This window comes from Chroicocephalus ridibundus, chromosome 1 (assembly GCF_963924245.1).
Source record: "Chroicocephalus ridibundus chromosome 1, bChrRid1.1, whole genome shotgun sequence".
Taxonomy (NCBI): domain Eukaryota; kingdom Metazoa; phylum Chordata; class Aves; order Charadriiformes; family Laridae; genus Chroicocephalus; species Chroicocephalus ridibundus.
The window spans coordinates 180,970,349-180,991,751 of NC_086284.1; the positions used below are offsets into that span (position 1 = coordinate 180,970,349).

Here is a 21,403-nt window from a genome sequence, read left to right on the forward strand (position 1 = left end):
TTTAGGCTTCTTAATGCTTTGTTGGAATTTAACAAATATCTGGCCTCTATACATAAAAATCTACAGTGCAGAGTATTACTAAATGGTGAGATCAGCAGGACAAGAGCTAAATTCAGACTCGTAAATTGTACCTTTGAGGATGTTCTCTGTATTTACTCAGCTAGCCCTCATTGTGGTGGTATGAGAACCTCTTGGATCCCAGGAGGGATTCATCATATGTGGAAGCCAACACACAGCTCATTGCTGTCCCCTTCAGTGGGCCCAACCATGGACTCACTTCCACTGGGATCATCATACATTGTTTATAAAGTATGGCAAGCAAAGTGCTAAGTAAGAACAAATATTTTTAATGCTCCTATGTGTGAACAGTTCTCCGTATTTTTTATTTTACACAGATAGAGAAATAATTGAGTCATCACCAAATTTAATAAATAACACAATTTGACAATGGGTTAAACTATTTGCTATTATATTTCTTACTAATTTTGCCTATTTTAATAAACCCACATGTTTGCATATCTTTTTTTTTTAATATGTATGTATAAGTATCCATTGAGTAGCCTGAAAAAATCACCTTCGGATTATGAAATATTTGTAGCTAGTTGTGGTAAGAGGGTTCTCTAAATGTTTTTCTTTTTCCCACTAAAAAAAATGAATCAACAAGTAGGATTTTTTTTCATTTAAAATAATGAAAGACATGAACCTTGAGCAACCTGACCTGTGAAAGATGTCCCTGCTTATGGCAGCGGGGTTGGACTAGGTGATCTTTAAAGGTCCCTTCCACCCCAAACTATTCTATGAATCTATGGTTCCATGAACTTTGCCTTGTCAACAAATTGTGAAGATCTAAATTTTTACCACTGTCTTGGTTGTTTTATGAATTATGAACAATTGTTTGATGTTTTGGGGAGATAGGTCTTTAAATGATAAATATTTTTTCATCTTCGTGATTGTGTTTTGGTATTTCTTTAACAAGAAGAATATTGAATAACAAAAAAATGCATTTCAGCATCCAATTTTCACATGACCTATCACTTGTTATTAAACTTACAAGTTTCAGGATTCATAAAATGGTGCAGGACTTCTGAAAGCACTTTGATAGCAGAATATGTACCATGAACTAATATCAGCCTAGCAAATTCAGCTTTTCCCACTTTAAAGATTTAAAGCAAAATTAGCAGTACATATTTTAATCATACTGCAAGAGTGTTTAAGCCAATTTGAAGTTAGAGGGTTTTAGTATAAACTAGTCCTAGATTGTCTGAATTCTTTTATTCTGCTTCTGTAGAACTTTTTATATTGTGTTCAAATCATGGTATCGAAATGGCTCCCAGTAATGCATCAAACAATGTGACTAACACCTCTCCCGTTTTTGTTCTTTCATCCCTTCCCCAGGGTCTGGGGTAAATTTTATTAGTCAGTCTTCTTCTCATGTATACACACGCACAACAGCTCTGCCCATGCAGAGATACACACACAGCCTCACACGCATGTTGATCATTAGGGTGAACTGTCTTAATTTCCATGGTTTCTGTTTTACTATACAGTCTTGGGTGTCCTAAATGTCTTTAGGCAGATGAGTTTTTGTATCACTGCTCCACATAACCATTGCCAAGATGTTTGTTCTGGAGACATAGTTATCTCATTGGTATTTCCTGTCAATCTCTGAAGATGAATAAAAGCAGTTTCCACTGGTATTTTGAATGGGTAGGTAGGAGGTACTGGCCAAGCTAGCACCTAATGTGTCAGCTTTCCTTTGCAGAAATCTGAGCAGAGATATAAGGAGTGAATGTCATGCTGTCAGCACCTTGTCATTCTTCCATCTAGGTTCAGTAAAAGAGGAGTCAGAAAGAAGAGTTGTGTTCCTTTTGGATTGTGGCTCTAACCTTAGGCCTAATACATGAAAAAAATACAGATAACCCACCCTGTGACTCCTGGAAAATAGTACTTCATGTTGTTCAGTGCCTCTTGATTGAGGCACAATGAATCTGAATCTTCTGAGGTATCAGTAAAATCCCAGTTTTCCTAATTTAGGGGCTTCATAGCTGTTTCCATCCACGACGTGTTTAAACTGATTTGAAATATAAGTACAACTAAGTTGTTCCCTTTGCAGAGCTTGCTGATTGGGTTGACCCCTGTCTTTTTGGCCATTTCTGTTTCCTTGTCTTTCACCTGGAATTTGTTAAAAAATAGATGGCCCTGACCACACTTTCTGAGGAAAGCGTGTTAGCTCTTAGATCAAATGTGGTTCTTTCTTTAGCTTTTTTTCAACTTCTGCTGGTGGCAGGCTGTCTTTTTTTCCTAGTCTCTAATAATAGAGTATTAAAAAGGATATGAAATAATACTTGTCCAAGTTTTTTTAACCCAAACCCATCATTTCCTGGGTCTCCAAGGAACGAAACTATGTCAAAATATGTCAGTGACAAGAAGGTATGGTTAACATTGTCATGCCTGTGAATGTCTGAGTTGTATATCTGTGGGTTACCAGAAACAAATAAGACCAAAGCAGTCACTGAAGGAAAAGAGGGTTAAAATATTTCAAGCTCCTGTTTTATCGTTACTGATAGCTCTGTCCTTGCTTCACAGTAGGGCAGTTTATTCTGAAAAATAATGGCAAAGAGCAGATTATCTTATCCATGCAATCTAATTCTAAACTCTTTCTGAATGAACAGATGGTTTATGTAGCTAAGCCTTGTTTAATGGGTGTATTGCTAATGACATTAGGTCAGTTCCCAGCTAAACCTCTAATGCTAATCCTTGAAAAAACAAACCCATCAGATATATCCAGTCTTCACTGGAAAGCTATGGAGTGATAGATATTTATGTGGTGCTAGCAGGGCAACGGCTGTCAAAGAGCCTCTGACTTGCAGCAGAAAAATGCTTTGGTCTAGGCTTTGTCTTTATGGCTTTGCAAACCAGGATTCAATTCAAATCCTTTACGGCAACACATGAGCAGAGTAGAAGGTATAAGAATATCTGCAGACACCTTCAAAAAGCTGTGTAAGTGCCTTTCACCCACCTCCACACACAATACTTATGATAGTAATTCTCGTAAGTTTTATAGGTTGTAAGGCGCATTTTGAAAATGCCACAACCACGATGCAGAATCGTTTTTTGCAGCCCTCTGAAGAGAGATAAGGTGTGTTAAATAGGTGTAACACGGGTTCCTCTGGAGAGATGTTACTGAGCACACACTACCTGCCGGCCCTCGCCAAGCCTGCGTACAGCAACGGCAGTGTGGAGTTCGGTGGAAGAGGATCAGTACAACTTCTGAAATGCTTTTGCTGCAGATATCTGACATCCAAGTTCATAAGCAGTAGGTGGACAGAGAACCCTGCTATTAAAGTATGTTCAGACATCAATGTCTTGGTAAGCGTAAAACACACTTTTCTGAACAGATACTTAAATAGCTTCATAGGCCATGTGTTGCTTCAGCTTTATTCCAGAACAGGTTATTTTTCTCTGAGGATATTGAGGGATATTCTTGCCTACCATTACAAAAGCAGCCTACTAGGTTACTCTGTTCAACCATCAGCTCCATGTAAAATGAGTAAGAGCTTTTAAGAACATCTGCTCTAAAACTAATCGAGGCTGGTATAATTAGAGACATGTACCTGGATATATCGTAACCATCTATTTTATTTTGTGCCATTGTCTCTCTTGTGTTAAAATTCTTCCAAATTTTTCTACAATTACTCTATTTATCAGTATTTCCTTCTTCACAGTTAACTATTTTCCATTCTATGTTATTTGCCCCTTTAATAATACAACTGCTGGTATTACAAATAATTACTGGCTCACAATGAGAACTGTTAAAATCTCTACCGCCCACGTGGACGCACTGTGGTTTATGTAATGAAAATATTTACCCTGTTGTGGGAAACGCTGTGTAACACAACTTGTGGCTTACCTTCTAGGAATGAAAGCCACGTATAGCAATCTTATCCAGCATTTGTGATACTTGCCTTGCCTTGTTTACCAGGGAATTGAGATCAGGCTTTCCTTTTTATTTCTGTAGGTTCTGTACAGATTAAAGGAGAAGATCCAGTTGTCACTGAGACAAGAGAAGGAAAAGAAGCAAGAGATCCACCTCTCGCCCCTTCCCCTGCCGACAGCTCAGTCCGAATATAAGACCACCAACAGCATGGTCCAGCCTGAACAGGCTCCAAAGGTTGTCAATGTTGTAGTGGACCCTCAAGGCCAATGTGTTCCTGAGCTCAAACCTCCCCTGTGTGCCAGTCCGTCTCCTTTCAGAATGAAACCTGTGGGGCTCCAGGAAAGGTAAGATGGTGCCCAGCATGTTCAGGATTTATTCTGCTTTGCTATCCTCATGCTGCATGATTTCATATGTCTCTCTTCTGTTGATGAATGACTCGTCATACAGACATCTGAGAAGTGGGATTTTGGTGTGTTAACATCTGTCTCATGGGTATTCTTTCCTTTCCTTTTCTTTTCATATGAGCAAAGGTCCAGAAGTTTGGGCTGAGATTAACTGCAGTACTGAAATTCTTTTGGTAATTTGTTTTTTCCCCTTTCCAACAATTACTCCAAAGAAATAATTTTTCATTTTCCATTGATTTTTGCGTGGTTTGATCCTGGAGATCCTGGCAGAGGGCACAAGGGCTGGTTATGTTTTGTCAGCAAAAGATGTTCTCATTGTCAGGGAGTCCCTAGCACATGGGAAACTTAGAATGAAGAAATACTTACACCGACTGAGTGCATTTCCCAATCTCATGCAGTGTTTCCATTATCACCTTTAGATAATTTTTCTTCTTAAATCCAGCTTTTCATGGTGGTTGGGATACAATCCAAGGTCTATAGGCTTTACAAAAAAGAGAAAGAAGTGATTAGTAATGAAACTGACCCTTGTGTGCAGCTCCTCAGAAATACTTGGGCACCAAACCTTGCCGCTCATTCTACCTTTCAAAAACTGGGCCAGTGCCCTTTTTATAAAACTAGATATTCTTCCCACAGAAGAATGCACGCTGACATCTGTCTCTCCTTTCTTAGAAACCTATATAATTTCTTGCCTGATGGCTGCAGGCTGCTTTCATAAAGCATCAGTGCTCTGAATAACTAACGTAGCTTGCAGCCGTGCAACTGAACTCTCCTACCCTGGCACAGACAATAAATGAAAGAGCAGACGCCACGCAGATATGACGGGGAAATCAGAATGAAACGGAGACCAAGCGGAGCCCCGTCTGTGAGGGCCCTCCGACTTGAGCAGTAACCCTGATTGAGCTTGAACCACGGGATTTCAATGACAGAGATTTTATCAATGGCTTTGTGAGGCACGGACAGAGCTAAGGGAGGGGGATTCATTCTTCCACGAGTAAAAGATGCTGAAAGGCAGAGCTGCCATAAAACATGTAGTGATATTATTGCAGCTAAAAATATAAGGAATGGAGGAAGAAAGTAAATATGTTTTGATAGTTGCTCTAATTACACAAGACTCTAAAAATAACGCACATGAGCATGGGGATCCCGTAGCTAGTTTATAATACCTAGTATCTAACATAGTATATGTAATAGTTGAGAGGGATTGGGGTGAAGAAATTTGTAGAGGGAGTTTGTACTTAAGGACTGGGGAAGAAATTTTTCCATTGCTCAAACAAAGAAAATAAAAACTATTGATCTAGGATCTTAATTTCCACTACTGCAGATAGGAACTCAGCATTTAATATTCTAAAACCAAATTTCCTCCTCTGGAAGGACAAAGTTCTGAGTCAGATGTGTCAAAATGGAGAGCTGAGATACAAAGAGGAAACTAAACCTGACATTTGATCAAATAAACCGGGCTTTTCTGTTTCTACTGTAAAAGAGAAATAACAGGCCATTGTGAAAAAGTGAATGCAATTGTGATAACGTCCCATTCTGCAGTTCTTTCAGTTCTTTTTGTCATGTTTACCACAGTTAGATTTCATCAGGCCAAGTCCACTTCTAAGAAATGGTGGTTTAAGTTTATTTCAAGCTCAGTGATACAAAGGTCTGGGGACGTGAAGGAGAGAATTTTAGGGAACGGTTGTTTTCTCTCCCTCTGATACAAGCAGTTATTATTATATATATATTTCTTATTTATTTACTATATCCTGTACGATGAACAAATTGACACACATTTGGACACACAGAAGCATTAGAGGCAAAAAGTAATAATGCAGGAACACATTTTGCCTCAGACATCATCTAATGACCAGGTATGTGGACAGTTTAAAACCACTCTTCACCTTTCTGCCTCACAACAACCTTGCACTGGGCAACCTTGGGCCATCCTCATTACACAAGGGAGTGGTGGAATTTACAGCATGGGGCTGCGCACTGCAAGCAGCACACTGTGCACAAAACAGTCTGCTTGCAGCCCTTTTTCTGTGAGTATGGAGCCCTTTTTCAGGAGTATGGGATCAAGCCTGGAGGTCGCCTCCTGCTCATAGCCACAGCCTGGGGGCACCCATTCAATAATGTCTGCTACCCTGATTTTGGTGTCTGCCAGGGGAAGAAGCTCTTGGCAGGCTACTGTGAATATGTGGGTTCCTTGACAAACTTAACATAGAGATTCCTTTGGCCAGATGGCTTGACAGTGGTTTCTGAGCAGTATTTTCTAACTATCCAGACTCCCTGGTTTGATGCCTTAAGTGCGATCCATACTCATGAAATGCCTGGTATGACACAGAGCAAACTGTATCTTTTCAAAGAGAAACCAATGGACCATGGGCCAAAGCAGGGAATGAGCCAACCACTGTGGTTAGCCATCTAGATGGGAAGTTTGTGGCAGTATCACTGAAGGATGGGGCAGAAAAGTTGGATGATGCCCACCTCTCCAGCTCTCCCGGCTCTGCACACTAGGTGTTGCTTTGAGGAGCACACCTAAATGCAAAAATATGGTGGAACGGAGTTTTCACAAAGCACCGTATCAGCATCTGGCTCTTTGAACCTTTCCGTTCTTAATAGGAATAGCGCTGGCTGGGACAGAGGCAGACAAATTGTTAATGGACAACTGTCCGTGGATCAAAATTTTTTTTAGGAATTTGTCCAGCTTCTTAGAACGTATTGTGCTTCTGAATACTAGAGCCAAGTCCGCGTACATTTTCCGCTGCGTCGCTGGAAAGGCTCTTACTCATCTATTTCTATGTCCGTTTGCACTAGCAAACGCGTGGAAGGCCGCGCAGGGTTCGCGTGTGACACGCAGGGTGCTCGGCGCCTCGCTGAACGCCGTCGTGAGCCATTCCGGGCGCGGGGAGGCTGACACCTAGAGGTGACAGCTAGGGGTGACACCTTGAGCAGGGGGGCGGCAGCGCCCGCAGCCTCCAGCGCTGGCGTCGGGGTGGCCTGCGTCTTCTCCTCTTTGGCTGTAGCTCTTGGAGGAGGGAAGGTGGTCCAGCGGCCTCAGGAAGCGAGTTATCGCCCTGGATGCTGGTCAGGGATGTGTGCCCGCGTGCGGCGTGTGGTTGGGGAAGGGATGGAGCAGTGGTGGCCAAGAGTGGCGGATGGACCGGCAGGAGTGGAGGTGAGAGGGCTGTTGGACAAAAAGGCACTGACCCTTTCCTATTACAATTAACGACAGATGCTGGGGCAGGCAAGTGAAAGGCTGTCTTCAGAGCCTCCTGCCATCCTACGGGTTGTTCCGTGCTGAATGTTTCAAAGTTACTTTCTTCTGGTGTTTTCACAACTGCTGCTCCTTTGCAGCAAGACCTTCTCCATTGGAAACCCACACAGCGTTGTTACTGACCGAAGGAGCAGGAGAGTTAATGTTATTTTCCTGTGGGTGTCTTCAGTGATGAACAGTCACAATATCATAGCACCGACACCTGAATTTAGGATGTAAATGATCCTTTTCCCTATGCAATCCATGAATATTGCATCAGGGCTTATTTTCGTAGTTAGGCTTTTATAGGTTTATATGAATAATATATACTTTTTCCTTCAGCAGAGTAAGGCTTCACTTTATTTTGCTGGCCCAAAATTCATCTTGATATGAACGGTCTTAGCCAAAATCAGAATCCAGTGAAGTGGGATGTGATATTTTAAATTTCATTCTGACATGTCAAGCATTGAAAATTCTTAGAATAAGCAGTGAGTTGTTAAAACACAAGCATGGTGGGGATATAAGTATAACTAAGTTACCACACCAGCAAAGTATTTGCTTGTTTTACAACTGGATTTACTTTTTTCCCAGCCACGACCACTGTGAGGCTTAGGTTGGATATTATTTGCGACTAGGACAACTGTATTTCAAGTAACTAGTGCACAGTATACTGTTTTGTTCCATTTAGTTACTACCTAGCATGCAAAAGTACATGGAAGAAAAGAAAATGTGTAAAATGGCTCTTCTACTCTGTGTGTTAAAAAACACAAACAGTGCTTTGGAAAGTCTTCTCAAGCATTTGTATTCCATCCCAGCCACAAAGACCTAAAACTGTGGCTATTACATCTAAATAATCAGTGGGAAAAATCACAACACTTTGTTTTCTCAGTCTGTTACATACTCATTGGAATATTATTCTGTCTAAAAGGGAGATGCTAGGGGCATGTAAGACTCTCATTCAGACCAAGCAACATTTTACATGTGCTTGGTGCCATTTTTTTTTCCCTGCAAATAAATACAAGAGAGTGGACAACATAATAGAAAAAATAGTTTGGCAAATAGAGCAAAAACCTGGTAGATAAGCGAAATAGTAAAATATTTTTAAATGGGAAATAAAAGAATTCTGCAATGGTACGGAAGCACTGCTGCGACACAGGCAAGCAGAAGACACCCTATGAAAGGGAAGGCAGGCAACGGCAGTGTCAGCAAAACCGGAGGGGAGAAGGCAGCTCACTGGCATGGTTCAGCCATACACTGTACAGGTTTCTCTGGTAAGTGTGCAACCGAGCCTGCAACCTCTAGAGAAAATCAGTAGGCATCAGAATAGAGAATAGTAAGGGGAAAATCACCTAGATCAATGTCAAGTGTAACTGCCTTCAAACAACAGAGAGCGCTGAATCTTGGCTTGACCAGTGTGTGATGTTACTTTTTCCCACAAAGCAGAGCAATACTATAAAAACCCTATGCCACGGGTAATAGGCCGTAACCAGTGAGATTTCTCTTACCATAAAGATTTCTCTTCCCATACCTGTAAATTGGCAGCAGAATTCTTTTCTAATAAGTACTCAGTGGACATTCAGTGAGTATAGCTTACTGTAAGTATAATGAAATAAAAGTTAAAATAACATGCATTAAAAAGCTGCTAAATGCTCACCTCTGTCCACTTCCTTGTAACATGAGAAAAAAGAGATATTCTGATGGAAAATACAGGCAATACATTTAAAAAATATTTTTAAAAAATGTATTCAGATAACCCATAGTAGCCTGTGGAACTCACTGCCAAAAAAGATAAAGCTTGAAGCAGGAAAGTATTAGCAAGAGGTACTCACACTTCTAGTCACACAAGTAATGACAGCAATTACTGTCTTCTGTCTGCTTTTGGCATCCTTCCTCAGAAACATCTCGTATTTGACACCTTTACAGCGAAAATCATGGACAGTTTGGGCTTCAAGTTTGGAGGCAGAAGAAAATTCCTATGATGTTAATACTGATAACTAATCTCTTTTATTAGTTATTGTGCATAGACATGCAAATTAAACTATTGTTCTGGCCACCTAAATTATTTCTGTGCCCTGTCAATTGCCATCTGAATGACAAATGCTGTGGATGATAGACACCAACTGTAATACCTTTTTTCCTGGTGTTAGAAAAACAATATCCATTAAAAGGCATCATTATTGTGACAATACTTTATACCAAATAAATGCCCTAGTTCAACCTTGTAAGAAATGTTAGAAACATAGTAAAAAACCTGATGTGCTCTTTGCTTCATTGACATAACGGCAGCTGCATCTCGGGATATCACTGTTCAACCAAATCTCTGCTCTACTAGATGAGAAAAATTTCCAACAATTCTCTCTGGTTCTGTTCTGATTTTTAGATCACAGACCACGGTTGCTGCAAATGTAATTATGGTGTTGCTGATCTGTTATCTTTATACAAAACCGTCCATTGTGAGTAATCATTTCAAGTAATGCTCAGAGGGTAGCACCTTGCAGTTGGACTACTGTAAACATGCCAGGTTTTGCAGTTTATGACACAAGCATGGGAACTTAATATATTTACAGGAAGGGGCCTTGAATTTCCTGGCTAAAATATACTAGCTTTGCATAGATTTGGAGGATAAATTTACCCTATTGTGTGGAGCTGAATATGCTTTCTGCATTCTTAATTTAAATCCTAGGGATTGTTTTCAGGAAAATGTCAGTGTAATTGTTCAAAGCACAGCTATGTGCCAGCACAAAACTACTAGCTGGAGAACAATTTTACGGCGATATCCTATCAGAAGGAATTTGCAAAGTGCAGGGACCAGTAAACCGAGTTTGAGGTGGGAGGCAGGAATTTTTGTGCTCCGGTCTGTCTTTGCCACCGACTCACTAGAAGAGCACTTTGGACCTGCCACATAAACCTCCTCCAGCCGCGCTCCTGACCACTGCATAGAGTCTGGCTGGCTGGTGTGTCCATCTCAGGAGACGTAGCAAAGATGAGAACCTTAACCTGAAGTACAGGAAAGGTCCTATGTGCTACTACTTGTGCATTTAAGGAGACTGAATGTATACAGTAAAAACAAACAAACAAACAAACAAAAAACCCCAAAACAACAACCAAAAAAACCCCACACCACTTTCTGAAGGACCTGAAAATGCATTTCTCTCATTTGGCAGACCTCTTGGCCGTGTTTTTTCCTGGTCTGCAAGATGCACTTATGAATTCAATACCCCCAGAAACACTTACTGCACTGCGGCCAGCTAGCAGAGATTACTTTGTGTACCTACTGCCAAGCTCCCTTTACCTCCAAAAAAGCGGGGGCTGGATGCAGACTGCCTTCTGGGAATGCTTTGTGCATGTGCTGGTTCCCAAACTGTGCCAGTGAATTGCTTTGGAGCGCTCTTGTTGGCAAAGACTAAAAACAAGCCAGGGCTGCAAGGCATGAAACGTAGTGGTATCGATTACCGAGTTTCAGTGCCTGGGATTGTTTCCTGGCACCGTTTAATTTCTTTTTCTAGATGTAGCTTGCTCCTGAAAAAGCGCTCAGCTAGGCTAGCAGCCGATGTGAGGGGAGCAGTCCTGGTCATGGGCAGCTTCTTATGGGCTGTGCCTTTTAGTAATGCTCCCTTCGGTGCAGGGTCTCCCCACAGCCTGACGTCATGGCTTCCCTCCTCCTCGGGCCATCTCAACTAGCCAGAAGGCCACACCGTGGCTGCTGGCACCTGCACTCTGGGTGACAGGGTAAGGGCAAGAGTGAAAACCTTGGGCTACCGAGGTGGGAGAAACTGGGTTAAGTAACAGGGAACATGAAGTGGGATCCGGCTCTGAGAGTCTCCTGCTCAGTGCCCGAGAGGCTTGTTTTAGTATATGGATTCCTGACCAGAGAGAGAACAATGCTTTACCTCCAACTTGCATTTGTGCAACGTTTCTCTTAGTGCACAGTCACTATTTTTGCAAGCGCTGGACCTCTGAGTTGCACAAACGTCTGTTCTGTCCAACCCATTGCAGACGTCTTTGCTTATCTGCAGTGTAGGAAGAGGGCAGGAATGTGAATTGTCCCCTTTCTCTGGAGGGGAAGTGAACTCAGGCACCAGCCTAACAAAGACCCTTTAAAAGCCATATTTTAACTATTTGACTCCTGGCTGGTTTAGCAGGTGTTTTGGTTGTAGTTTAGAGCTCTTTGAAGCAAAATTCTGTGGGAGTTAGTTACAATCTAAATAAATAGATGCAAATAACTATGTACCATCGCCCAAATTTACACCCACAATCCGTTGCCCTGTGTCTCCAGCACCTCTTGCAAATTACTTCAGATTAGCATGCGTAGATGCTATGTTTCCTCTCCGAGCTCCATCTCTGCTTTAAATTGTCCCACATCCCTTTTTTTTCCTCTTGCAAAGAACTAAAAGCTCTACAAAGCACGTGACATTCGTTTCTGGGAGTGGATAATTCAGGCAAATTAGCCCACCCTTGTCTGGTGCAATTTCGTAGTCCTCTCAGATGCCGGGGAGAGCTCAGGTTAGCACACAGCCCATGCCTACCCTTGCTTTCACCTTTACAGTCTTGGGAGGTTTAGTCAGGAATTTTGTAATAATTTTATTGTATTCCCAGGTCTCTTATCTGGCGTTTATTCTTGTTACTCCAGTTGCTACTGGTTTTAGCTTGTACACAGGAAACCGCAGTGCCAATCAGTGTCGTTCCCAAGGTGACAGGAAACCCTGTTTGGTCGGATGTTGATTGTGCTTGTCTTTACTGCTCCACCCATCGCATTTTCTTCCTTTTTGGCTTAAGTTAAGACAAATTAATCAGTGGCCGCCATCTGGTAGACAGTTTTGGTGGTTTTGCAGTGATTCGTCCAGCTGATCTTTTGAAAAGCAACGCACGGCACGAGAAACCAAGGGGAAATATCCATGTTAATATTTAAATGATTCTCAGGCCTAGGATCAGATGAGCCATTGTTGAGTAATTTGAGATGTGTGAGTAATCCCCTTGTCTTGTCCAGCAGCGGGTTTGGGTTTTTAAGCGCTGTTTGGTCAGAGGGTTGAACTCCGACGCAGCTTTTCAGTGACGGATTTCCTCAGCTTCTGTCTGCCTTTGCTTCGTTTCTGTGGTCGACCATCCCAGGCAGGGTTTCTGTGACTGCTTCACCAGCTGTCCTAACGTGCAGGCAGGGTGGGACATGTGGTAATGTGAGGAGAAGCACATTAGCTGAACTCGAATGCTCCGAGTAACTCAGCTCAGCCCATAGCAGGATGTGTCCATCTGTGACATTTACAACCATATACATTGCCTTTTCACATCAGCAGGTTGGAAATGCTGTGCTAAGGGATAAAGAGAGGTAGAAGAGAACCAGTTTCGTTTCGAGATTGTGTTATAAACAGGATGAGGTACATTTCATCTGATGAGTCTTTGATTAGAACCCACAGGTACTGACTTCCGTAAAATAAACAACTGATGTAGAAGGGAGCATCCCTAATGGATATACAGGGTTTTCAAATTTACAGGAAAGGTTGCTTTTTTAGATTTGGGGACTTAATACAAGTCCTCTTGAATGCACCTACTAATGTCTGAAAAAGGCCAATGCCTCAAATTAAACCAGAAATATTCACTTTTCCTCTTGTTTTGAATCATAGAATCACAGAATAGTTTTGGCTGGAAGGGACCTTTAAAGGTCATCTAGTCCAACCCCCCTGCAACGTGCAGGGACATCTTCAACTAGATCAGGTTGCTCAGAGCCCCGTCCAACCTGACCTTGAATGTTTCCAGGGATGGCACATCTACTACCTCTCTGGGCAACCTGTTCCAGCATTTCACCACCCTCATGGTAAAAAATTTCTTCTTTGTATCTAGTCTAAATCTATCCTTTTTTGGCATGTATTTCTCAGTGATAGTGCCATTCCTTCTGGTCAACTGTTCTGCAGGGTAGCTTAAAGCTGAATTTAGCTCAGTTCCCCTTAATTTAAAATGTTAGGAACAGACACAGAATGCAGTTAAAGAAAGAAAAGAAAAACATCAAAGCACCTCCAAAACTGCAATATAAAATATCTAAGTATACCTTTGAATTGCAGGAAGCCATGTACTGGACAATACTTAGTAAGCATCAAGCTTATATTGTAGCCATCAGTTAATATTCCAGGACATGAATCTCTTCTTTGAATGCAATCATAATTCATTTTATTTCTGTGCATTGTCAAGAGAACACTTATAAATTATGACAGTTGATTAATTATACTGCTACTTTTTGGAAAAAAACAGTTCTGGAAATTCAGCAGAGATCTCTCGCATAGTCAGAGCTAGTATGTACAGAAAGCTTAACATTGCTAGCTAGCAGAAATGCCCTTTATTTGCAAATAGAATCATAGAATCATAGAATGGTTCGCATTAGAAGGGACCTTAAAGATCATCTGGTTCCAACCCCCCTGCCATGGGCAGGGACACCTCCCACTAGACCAGGCTACTCAAAGCCCCATCCAGCCTGGCCTTGGACACTTCTTTCCTCAAAGAATACTGCGTGTACATCTGTGGGTCAGGCTATTTCTCGGCTCTTGTGGGAAATTCTCTTTAGCATTTTTGTTAACATAGTACCTGAGAGCCTCAGTCACAGATCAGGATCCCTCTGTGCAAGGCTCTGATATGCACACAAATGAAATTATCCTCTATCCAAAAAAATTACAATCTAAGCATTAGACAAGGTAGTAGATGAGCACAGACACTTGGGCAAGCCTCAGGAAATGGAGAAGCAATAGCATCATGGCAGAGACGAGGATGCCCAGAGTATGCTATGAGGATGGCTCAGCCCAAGAAATACTGCCCAGAGCCAGTCGCTGATTTCATGTGACACTGACATTTCAGGCAGGTTCTTGCTAGAGTTGTTTGTCTGCTTTGATACCATCATATTCAAGTTGGTGCATCAGTTTGGTTTGACTTTGAAGCTTTGCTGAGTATGGCCAGCATATTTCAGAAGCTCTTTCTATTATTTTCATAGTAAGGCACGTGACTGATCCAAGATGATATTGCAAATCAGTGCCCTATCTTCCTAAAATACCTGGACCCTTGAACTCTTCGTTCAGTTTTCTAACCGGTGTAGTCTGTAAGAAGCTATGACAGTGATATTTCTTTCTGGGCCAGGGACTTCCGTTACGTTCCCTATCAAAGAATATACTGTTGATGCTTAACAAACTGCGTGTATTGTTGTTATTAATTTATGGTACCTATAATTATCCCTGTTATGTTAATACTGTGATTTGATAACAGGAGCAAAACAGAACACAGTGACTTCAAATAACTGCTCAAATATGCGATAGGCATCAGAAGGGGAAGTTCTGTATATAATTCCCACACAGAAAAATGTCGTTAAGTACAATGTTTCTCTAGGGAACTCGGTCCTGATGCTTCGAGATGACCAATAGCAGCTCCCTGGAAAGCCATGCTGCCAGCGAGAGATGGGGCCGGTGCTGAGCAGGAGGCAGCTGAGCCTGACCTTCCGCTTCCCACCGTTCCCCTGGAAGCCGCATCTCCTGTCTTTGAGATGTCTCAAATCCTTCCTGAGTTGTAGCAAATTCCACCGGAGGACTGCTGCATAGTCCAGAGGCTTTCAGCTCCTTTCCCTGGATTTGATAGTGGACGGAACAGCGTAGCCTTACAACAAATGAAGGAAGACAATCAGAACAGCAGGAAAGTACACAACAGCTAATAAATCCAATTTGCATGGTCTTGTTTCACTTTAGACTCTGTTTAGCTTGTTTTGCCTCAGTGGATTTATAGAGGTATCTGGGAAGAGAATTTGGCCCCTAGAGCACAATACTGAATAGGTTTGCGAAAGAAGAAGGCATTGTGAAAAGCAGAAAGCTGGTATTGTAATTAATCCCAAAGGTAATCCTCTGGCTACAGAGAATGCATTTGCAATTTACTGTTAAGATTAGAATAAAATAAATGTTTTATGCTTCATCACAAGGATTTTCCCAAATGTAGATGTCCTAAATACCCCTCCAGTCCCCATGTCTAGTGTTCACTATTGCCTGGCTCCCATCTCCGGAGTTCATTGTCCTGGGACAGTGCAGAGGTCCTACGGTGGGCTAAGCAAGCTGTCTGAAGGAAAAAAAATCACAGAAGAGAAGACGCCAGACACAAAGATGTGAAAGCAACCTTTGGTTCAGGATGTTCCTAAACTACAGATTGCCAGAAGCTGGAGGGCATACTAAAAATAAGTAACAGTGTTAATTAAGTAAACAGTAATTCCTGCTTGCTTTGTTCTTGTGTTCTTTCCCTAAACCTCCTCTTGCCGGCCATTGCTTAAAACAGGATACTGGCCAACCTTTGGTCTTACCTAGTACACCAAATTTACGTTCATATTTCTACATCACTCCCTTCAATGTATGTTAATCTAACCCGTGTTAAATCATTAGCTGTATGGAGCCCTGTGTGTTGAGAGCATTTGTACTGAGACAAATGGGGCGGAGGTGGGGCTGGGAGGGAGTTTGGTTTATCTTTCAGATAAGACTTCTCTTTTCTCTTTATTTCATAGTGCAACATGCATTTAGAGGAACACTGCTTTTATCAGAGTCCTCACATTTCCCTCCTCTATTCAAACTCATAAAAGTGAATTTAAATCGGGTGATTTAGGTTTCTTAATGCCATGAGTCCTTTGCTAATACAGAACTATGAATCTGAAGCAATTCTGATTATTTCACTCTGAAATTTCCAGTCTGTACTGACTCATTGGTGGTGTGTATGAGGAAGAGTAGGTCCAGAAAGCCTTCACTCTGGCCCATGCCTTCATCTCTGGACACAGGTACAGATGCATTTGCCTTCTCTAGAGCCCAGCCTATGCACTCCCCTAGAGGAACATCTCTGATGAAGGCAGGCAGTGTCCTTCAAGGGATCTGCTGAGCTCTGTAGAAAGGAGCTCCAGGTCACTTACTTACCTGTTCTGTTCCTCATTAGCCACTCAGCTCTAAATGGGACTTGGCAATACCTCTTTTAAAGGTCTATCTAATCTTCAAAGTGCAAGATAAAGTACACCTGGGTATTGCAGACACTTACAGCTGTCTTTTAAAAGCCTTCAAGCATTGCTGCATTTCAAATGGCAAGCCTAAGTGGATTCCCTGAATTTCATTTTCAAAGGGAATCCAGGCACTTTGCACATTAATATATTTGTTTGAGCAAGCCTTCCCAGTGAAAGCAAGGCCGGAAAGCCGGACTACTAAAGTGAATCGGGAAGAGAGAAAGGTTTATATACCTAGCTTAGGTGTCAGCTTTGGAAACTTCCAAAATGGCAGATCTAAGTGCGCATATATGGTTCCTGTCTCTAAGAGCCTAAATCCCATCAACTCATAGTATAACTTAAGCACATAAGTCACTCTGGAAATGAGCTTGTGCTTTCCAAAGTGTGTGAGCTAAAAGGATTTTTGGTCTGTACAGGCAGCCTTAGACACTTTGTCCACTGTGTGACTGAGTGGAGCGGTCTGGCCGGCTGCCTTTAGGAATGTCCATAGATGGCGCAGCTCTGTTGCGCAATGATGTGGGTCTGGAGCTTTTACATTCTTCAGGAACTGCTGCTGTTCAGTAATTTCTTCAAAGTGCGCTAACAATTCATTTGTCCGGTTAGAAATCTTCTGTGTGACACTTGCAGTAGTTTAAAGATAATGAAGACCAAGTCAAATAAACAAGAAATGTGCTTTTTTATTATCTTAAGGTTGACAGGGTGTAGTAAACGCCTCTTTTCCCAGATGTTCCTTCCTGTCTTTCCCAAATGGCAAACTCACCAGGAAAGAACTCGTTGTACTGATTAGTCTTCAAGTCACAATAAAAAATAATTTTCTTTTACTGATACCGTCTGAAGATTCTGCCCATTTACATTGAGAATACTCCTACCCATGTCTTTTTCCAGGTCAGCTGGTTTTGGTTAAAGCCTCAAAAGAGTATTGAAGGACATTAATGTGTGAATAGATTTATATATTTGCTTGTTTGGAGTTAAGGGTTATAGAATATATTCCTTGAATGAGCAGCAGGTGCAGGATGGAGGTAGAGTTTGTGCTTAAGAGATTAATTAGTATGGAATACATGAAGCTAAATTCACTTATTGATAACGCTCCTGTTATGAAAAACAAAACACAAACTCTTTGTTTCTTCTAAAAGCTGAAAAAACTCAGATCAGTCTGTTATTTATTTGGTTACCTTAGGGCTGACCAACTAAACAGCAAAAAATCCCAATTAAGCAGTCTTAAAAAAAAACTTCCTAGAAGTGATTACTGTAGTGTTGTACCTCTCCGTTCTCATTTATTAGATCAGTTTGCTTAGATAGGCTACAGTTCTCTGAATACTGCAGGCAAGCACCCTCTGGGCATGCTGTAGTCCCCAGCAAAAAGTGTGCCTTGCATGTGCTGGGAAAAGTAATCAGGCTTTGCGCCTGGACAAGAGATCTAAATGGGAAGTGATGGTGCCTGGCTACAGCTCATCCCAGGCATCACAGAGGTACTTATGAACGGAAGTGATAGAGGGGGCAACTCATATGTCTGACAAAAAATATTTTGCAAATTGACTTTTTTTTCAAATTTTCAAGCAAAAGATACAGCAGACAGAATACATAGGATTTTTTAACAGTTCTTGTTGGTTTACCTTAAATAAATGCATTATCTGAGCTCGTTAAATTGTGCATTTGTTTAATCTGTGCAGCCCTAGCAGCTAATTGTTATTCCTCTCCATTCTCTTTTCTCTTTCCCTAGTCTTTTAATCCCTTTTGTTTATATTCATTGTAGCTTGGTTTAAATTAGCGTATGCATTAATTGGAGAGAGAACAGGTCATCCAGTATGTTTGTGCAATGAGGCCTCCAGTACGAAACAGAGCAATGCTGCAATGCAAGCAGATAATAATAGCAATAAACAGGACTGCATTCAATTAAAGCTCTACCATCTAAAGTAAATTAACCATACATTAGTAAACATTTATTCAGCTCTTTGAAAAAACAACTCAAATAAGCACAACAAATTAACATCTTCATTTATTTTTACTTCTGAACATTTAACTCGGTTTTCACTCGTGCTGAAAACATGTATATGTGAATATGAATCAGAAATGGAGCTTTATGTTACCATTCAAATTTTATTGGAGAGAGAAGTTTGCGTGACAAAACGCAATTTGATTGTAGAAATAATCTACAGGAAAAGATGGGAGGTTGTATAAGCTTTGCATTTTTGAACAGTCAGTTCCCGTAGCTGAGCGGCGTAGCCTTATCGAGGGCAGAACAGGAGTGAATTGGCAGTACATTAGAAAGCGTGATTAAAAGAGGGAAAGTTGAAACTACTCTCATGTCAGCTGTTTTCCTCTACAGGATATTGAGCCATTCCTGTCCTAACCAGATACTGATTGCTTAAAACTTAGTCCAGAAGTACTTGTCAAAACCGTTTCCTCAGTTCATTTTGACATGCTGAGCTGCGAGTAGATCCTGAGAATAGTTTGCAATTTAGTGCTAGAGGTATTGGCCTGCTCTCGCTCGTGGCTGCGGGAACAAGATCAGACCCTCTGGAGAGAACATCAAGTGCCTCCACATTCCAGAAAAGCTATTTAAACTTTATAGCTGAGGTTCCTGATCAGTTTCTATGGACTCAGAGAGAGCTGGAGGATGCTGCCAGGTGCTGCCAGGAAGTTTCTTGTAGCTGGGAAGCTGCAGAGGATTGGAAGTCCTGCCTCACAGCAGCCATATATTCCTCCTCTTCTCCTTTCAGTAGGCACACAGCTTGCTGTCATTATTTCCAGACCGCCCTCCTCAGAGTGAGAGTCAGGAAGCATCAGTTTTTCAAGTGACAAATAAGTGGGAAAAAATAATAATGCAACGGTGGAATACTGTGAGAAGAGCCATGTGATAGAGCAAACATGAGCAGAAATGGCAGATGTTGTTTCCAAGAAGATGCTTAAGATCAGCATACTTCATCCTATTGCCTCCCCTATAGTACTGAGCTTAAATACCTTCCATCTATGGCTTTCTGATGATAGGTATTAGCTTCAGTGTTGTACCCCTCTGCACTGTAAATGAGGTCCTCTAGTTGGTGAGGTCAGGCTGCCCACTCAGATGACTACAGGATTCATCTTGGCTGCAGATGACCGTGAGGCAGAGTAGAGATATAATACCAGTAATATTAAAACGACTGAATAGCTAAGCATGCTTGTGGAAACATTGGGCTAATATCTACCTATCTGTGCAGGATCTCTTCTCTGGAGAGGAAAAATCAGAGGCTTTGGAAATGAGGCCGGGACCCCATAGAAATAGTGCGGTCCACTGTTCCTAAGCATGATGGGAGGTCAGTAGGTAACTTCTGGTGTGTTAAGTAGCACTGGTGTGTCAGGGGATAGCAGGAGAGGGGGGAAGACCAAGTTTTGACCATCTGCACGTGAAAGTGCTGAAGGTGGAACTCTGATCCTGCAGTTTTTTATTTTCATTTATTTATTTTCACTGCAGCAGTGAAGTTGCTGCAAAATGAGTGGAGTGGAACAGGTCCTTCAAGGTATTGGGCTGTATGAATTTAGATTATGCATTAGTGCAAAGTAAATCAGTCATTTTATATTTATTTGCTATCAAAATCAGTTTGTATTCCTCTGCTTTTTTTTTTTAAGTAAATGATTGACATAAATGATACTGAGTCTTGAAATCAGTTGAAGAGCAATTTCCTTTAGAGAAGAGTATCTATGACAATTGATTGCAAAATGACTTCAGGTAACTTGAGAAGTGACACAGATTTAGGGAACCTGGGGTTTTAGTTCTACTTTTAACTCTAATTCTTCTTGAGCCTTATTTGTTGGTTGATCGCAGCTTCTGATTTTTGAGTACTTCAGTTTGGGTGTGATGTAGGTTTAGTTTGTTTAAAAGTATCAGTAACTCCAGGTCTGAGAGAGATCCTAAAAGCTGCAGTAGTTGTTCAAGTGAAAACCAACTGCAACCCGAAATTGTCAGCAAGCAAAGCAGAGATCATTTGCTAAACCGAGTTTTCATCACGGATCTGCCAAACATAGCATCTGTGTAACAATGCTTTATAGGGCACCTAGCAGTGTAAAAATAAAAAGTACGTTATATGCAATAAGTACCTAATAATTAGTGCAAATAGTTAGCTAATTAATTTGTTACTCATTATTTTCTCAGACTATTACTGATTATATTGGTTGACCTTTGAAAGTAGGAGTAAATAAGAGGATAATTACATTAACAGGTATTGTGTATTATCAGGACTTGTGGGGTTTTCCATAAGAGTATTCTCTAATATGTGTGAAAAATGGAATTTACGAGCTCTATGTTTCCAAGAACAGAATGTAGACCTAGGAAAAAAATGAATTTTCTTTTTTCAAGTTTGAGTGGTCAATAATGGAGTTCTACCACATGCTTAGAAGACTTGTTTGAGATAGTATGCTGATGCTCAGAAAAAACCCAAGAGGTTACCCATTAATACCCATACCCATTAATGCAACCATATTCTCATTCAGCCCTGCTTTCCCAAGACATCCAGTAATACAAGCAGTACAAGGTAACACATATTTTAGGCTAGCATGTACAGAGCAAGAATCATACATAAGCATTTGTGAAAAATACACGAGCTGTTCTTACGCTTGTTAGAAGCAACTATTTAACAATACTATGAATGTTACTTGAAAATTGATCAAATTATGTTTCACTTCAAATGAGAGTCATCTCTTAACCTTCTGAGGACTGACTGCAATGGATATTATAAATCTGGATTTGTGAAGAAATGTCTCAGTCATATATTAGAAGATCTGAATTACTGTTTGCCCAAGGCTGAAAGAAAATGGCAGTATGTTCAGTCCTTCGCAAAGATTTTTTTAATCCCTCTGTA

At 41.2% G+C, this 21,403-nt stretch overlaps 1 protein-coding gene across 2 annotated transcripts in view; it reads left to right on the forward strand.

Annotated features, from left to right (window-relative positions):
* The window catches only part of PTPRR (protein tyrosine phosphatase receptor type R), a 161,197-nt gene that overhangs the window by 95,742 nt on the left and 44,052 nt on the right, over positions 1-21,403 (forward strand). For both annotated transcript variants that reach the window (XM_063322947.1, XM_063322948.1), the window contains exon 6: positions 4,019-4,281. In XM_063322947.1, the coding sequence (XP_063179017.1) occupies positions 4,019-4,281 (263 nt within the window). The remainder of the gene's footprint in view (positions 1-4,018; positions 4,282-21,403) is intronic.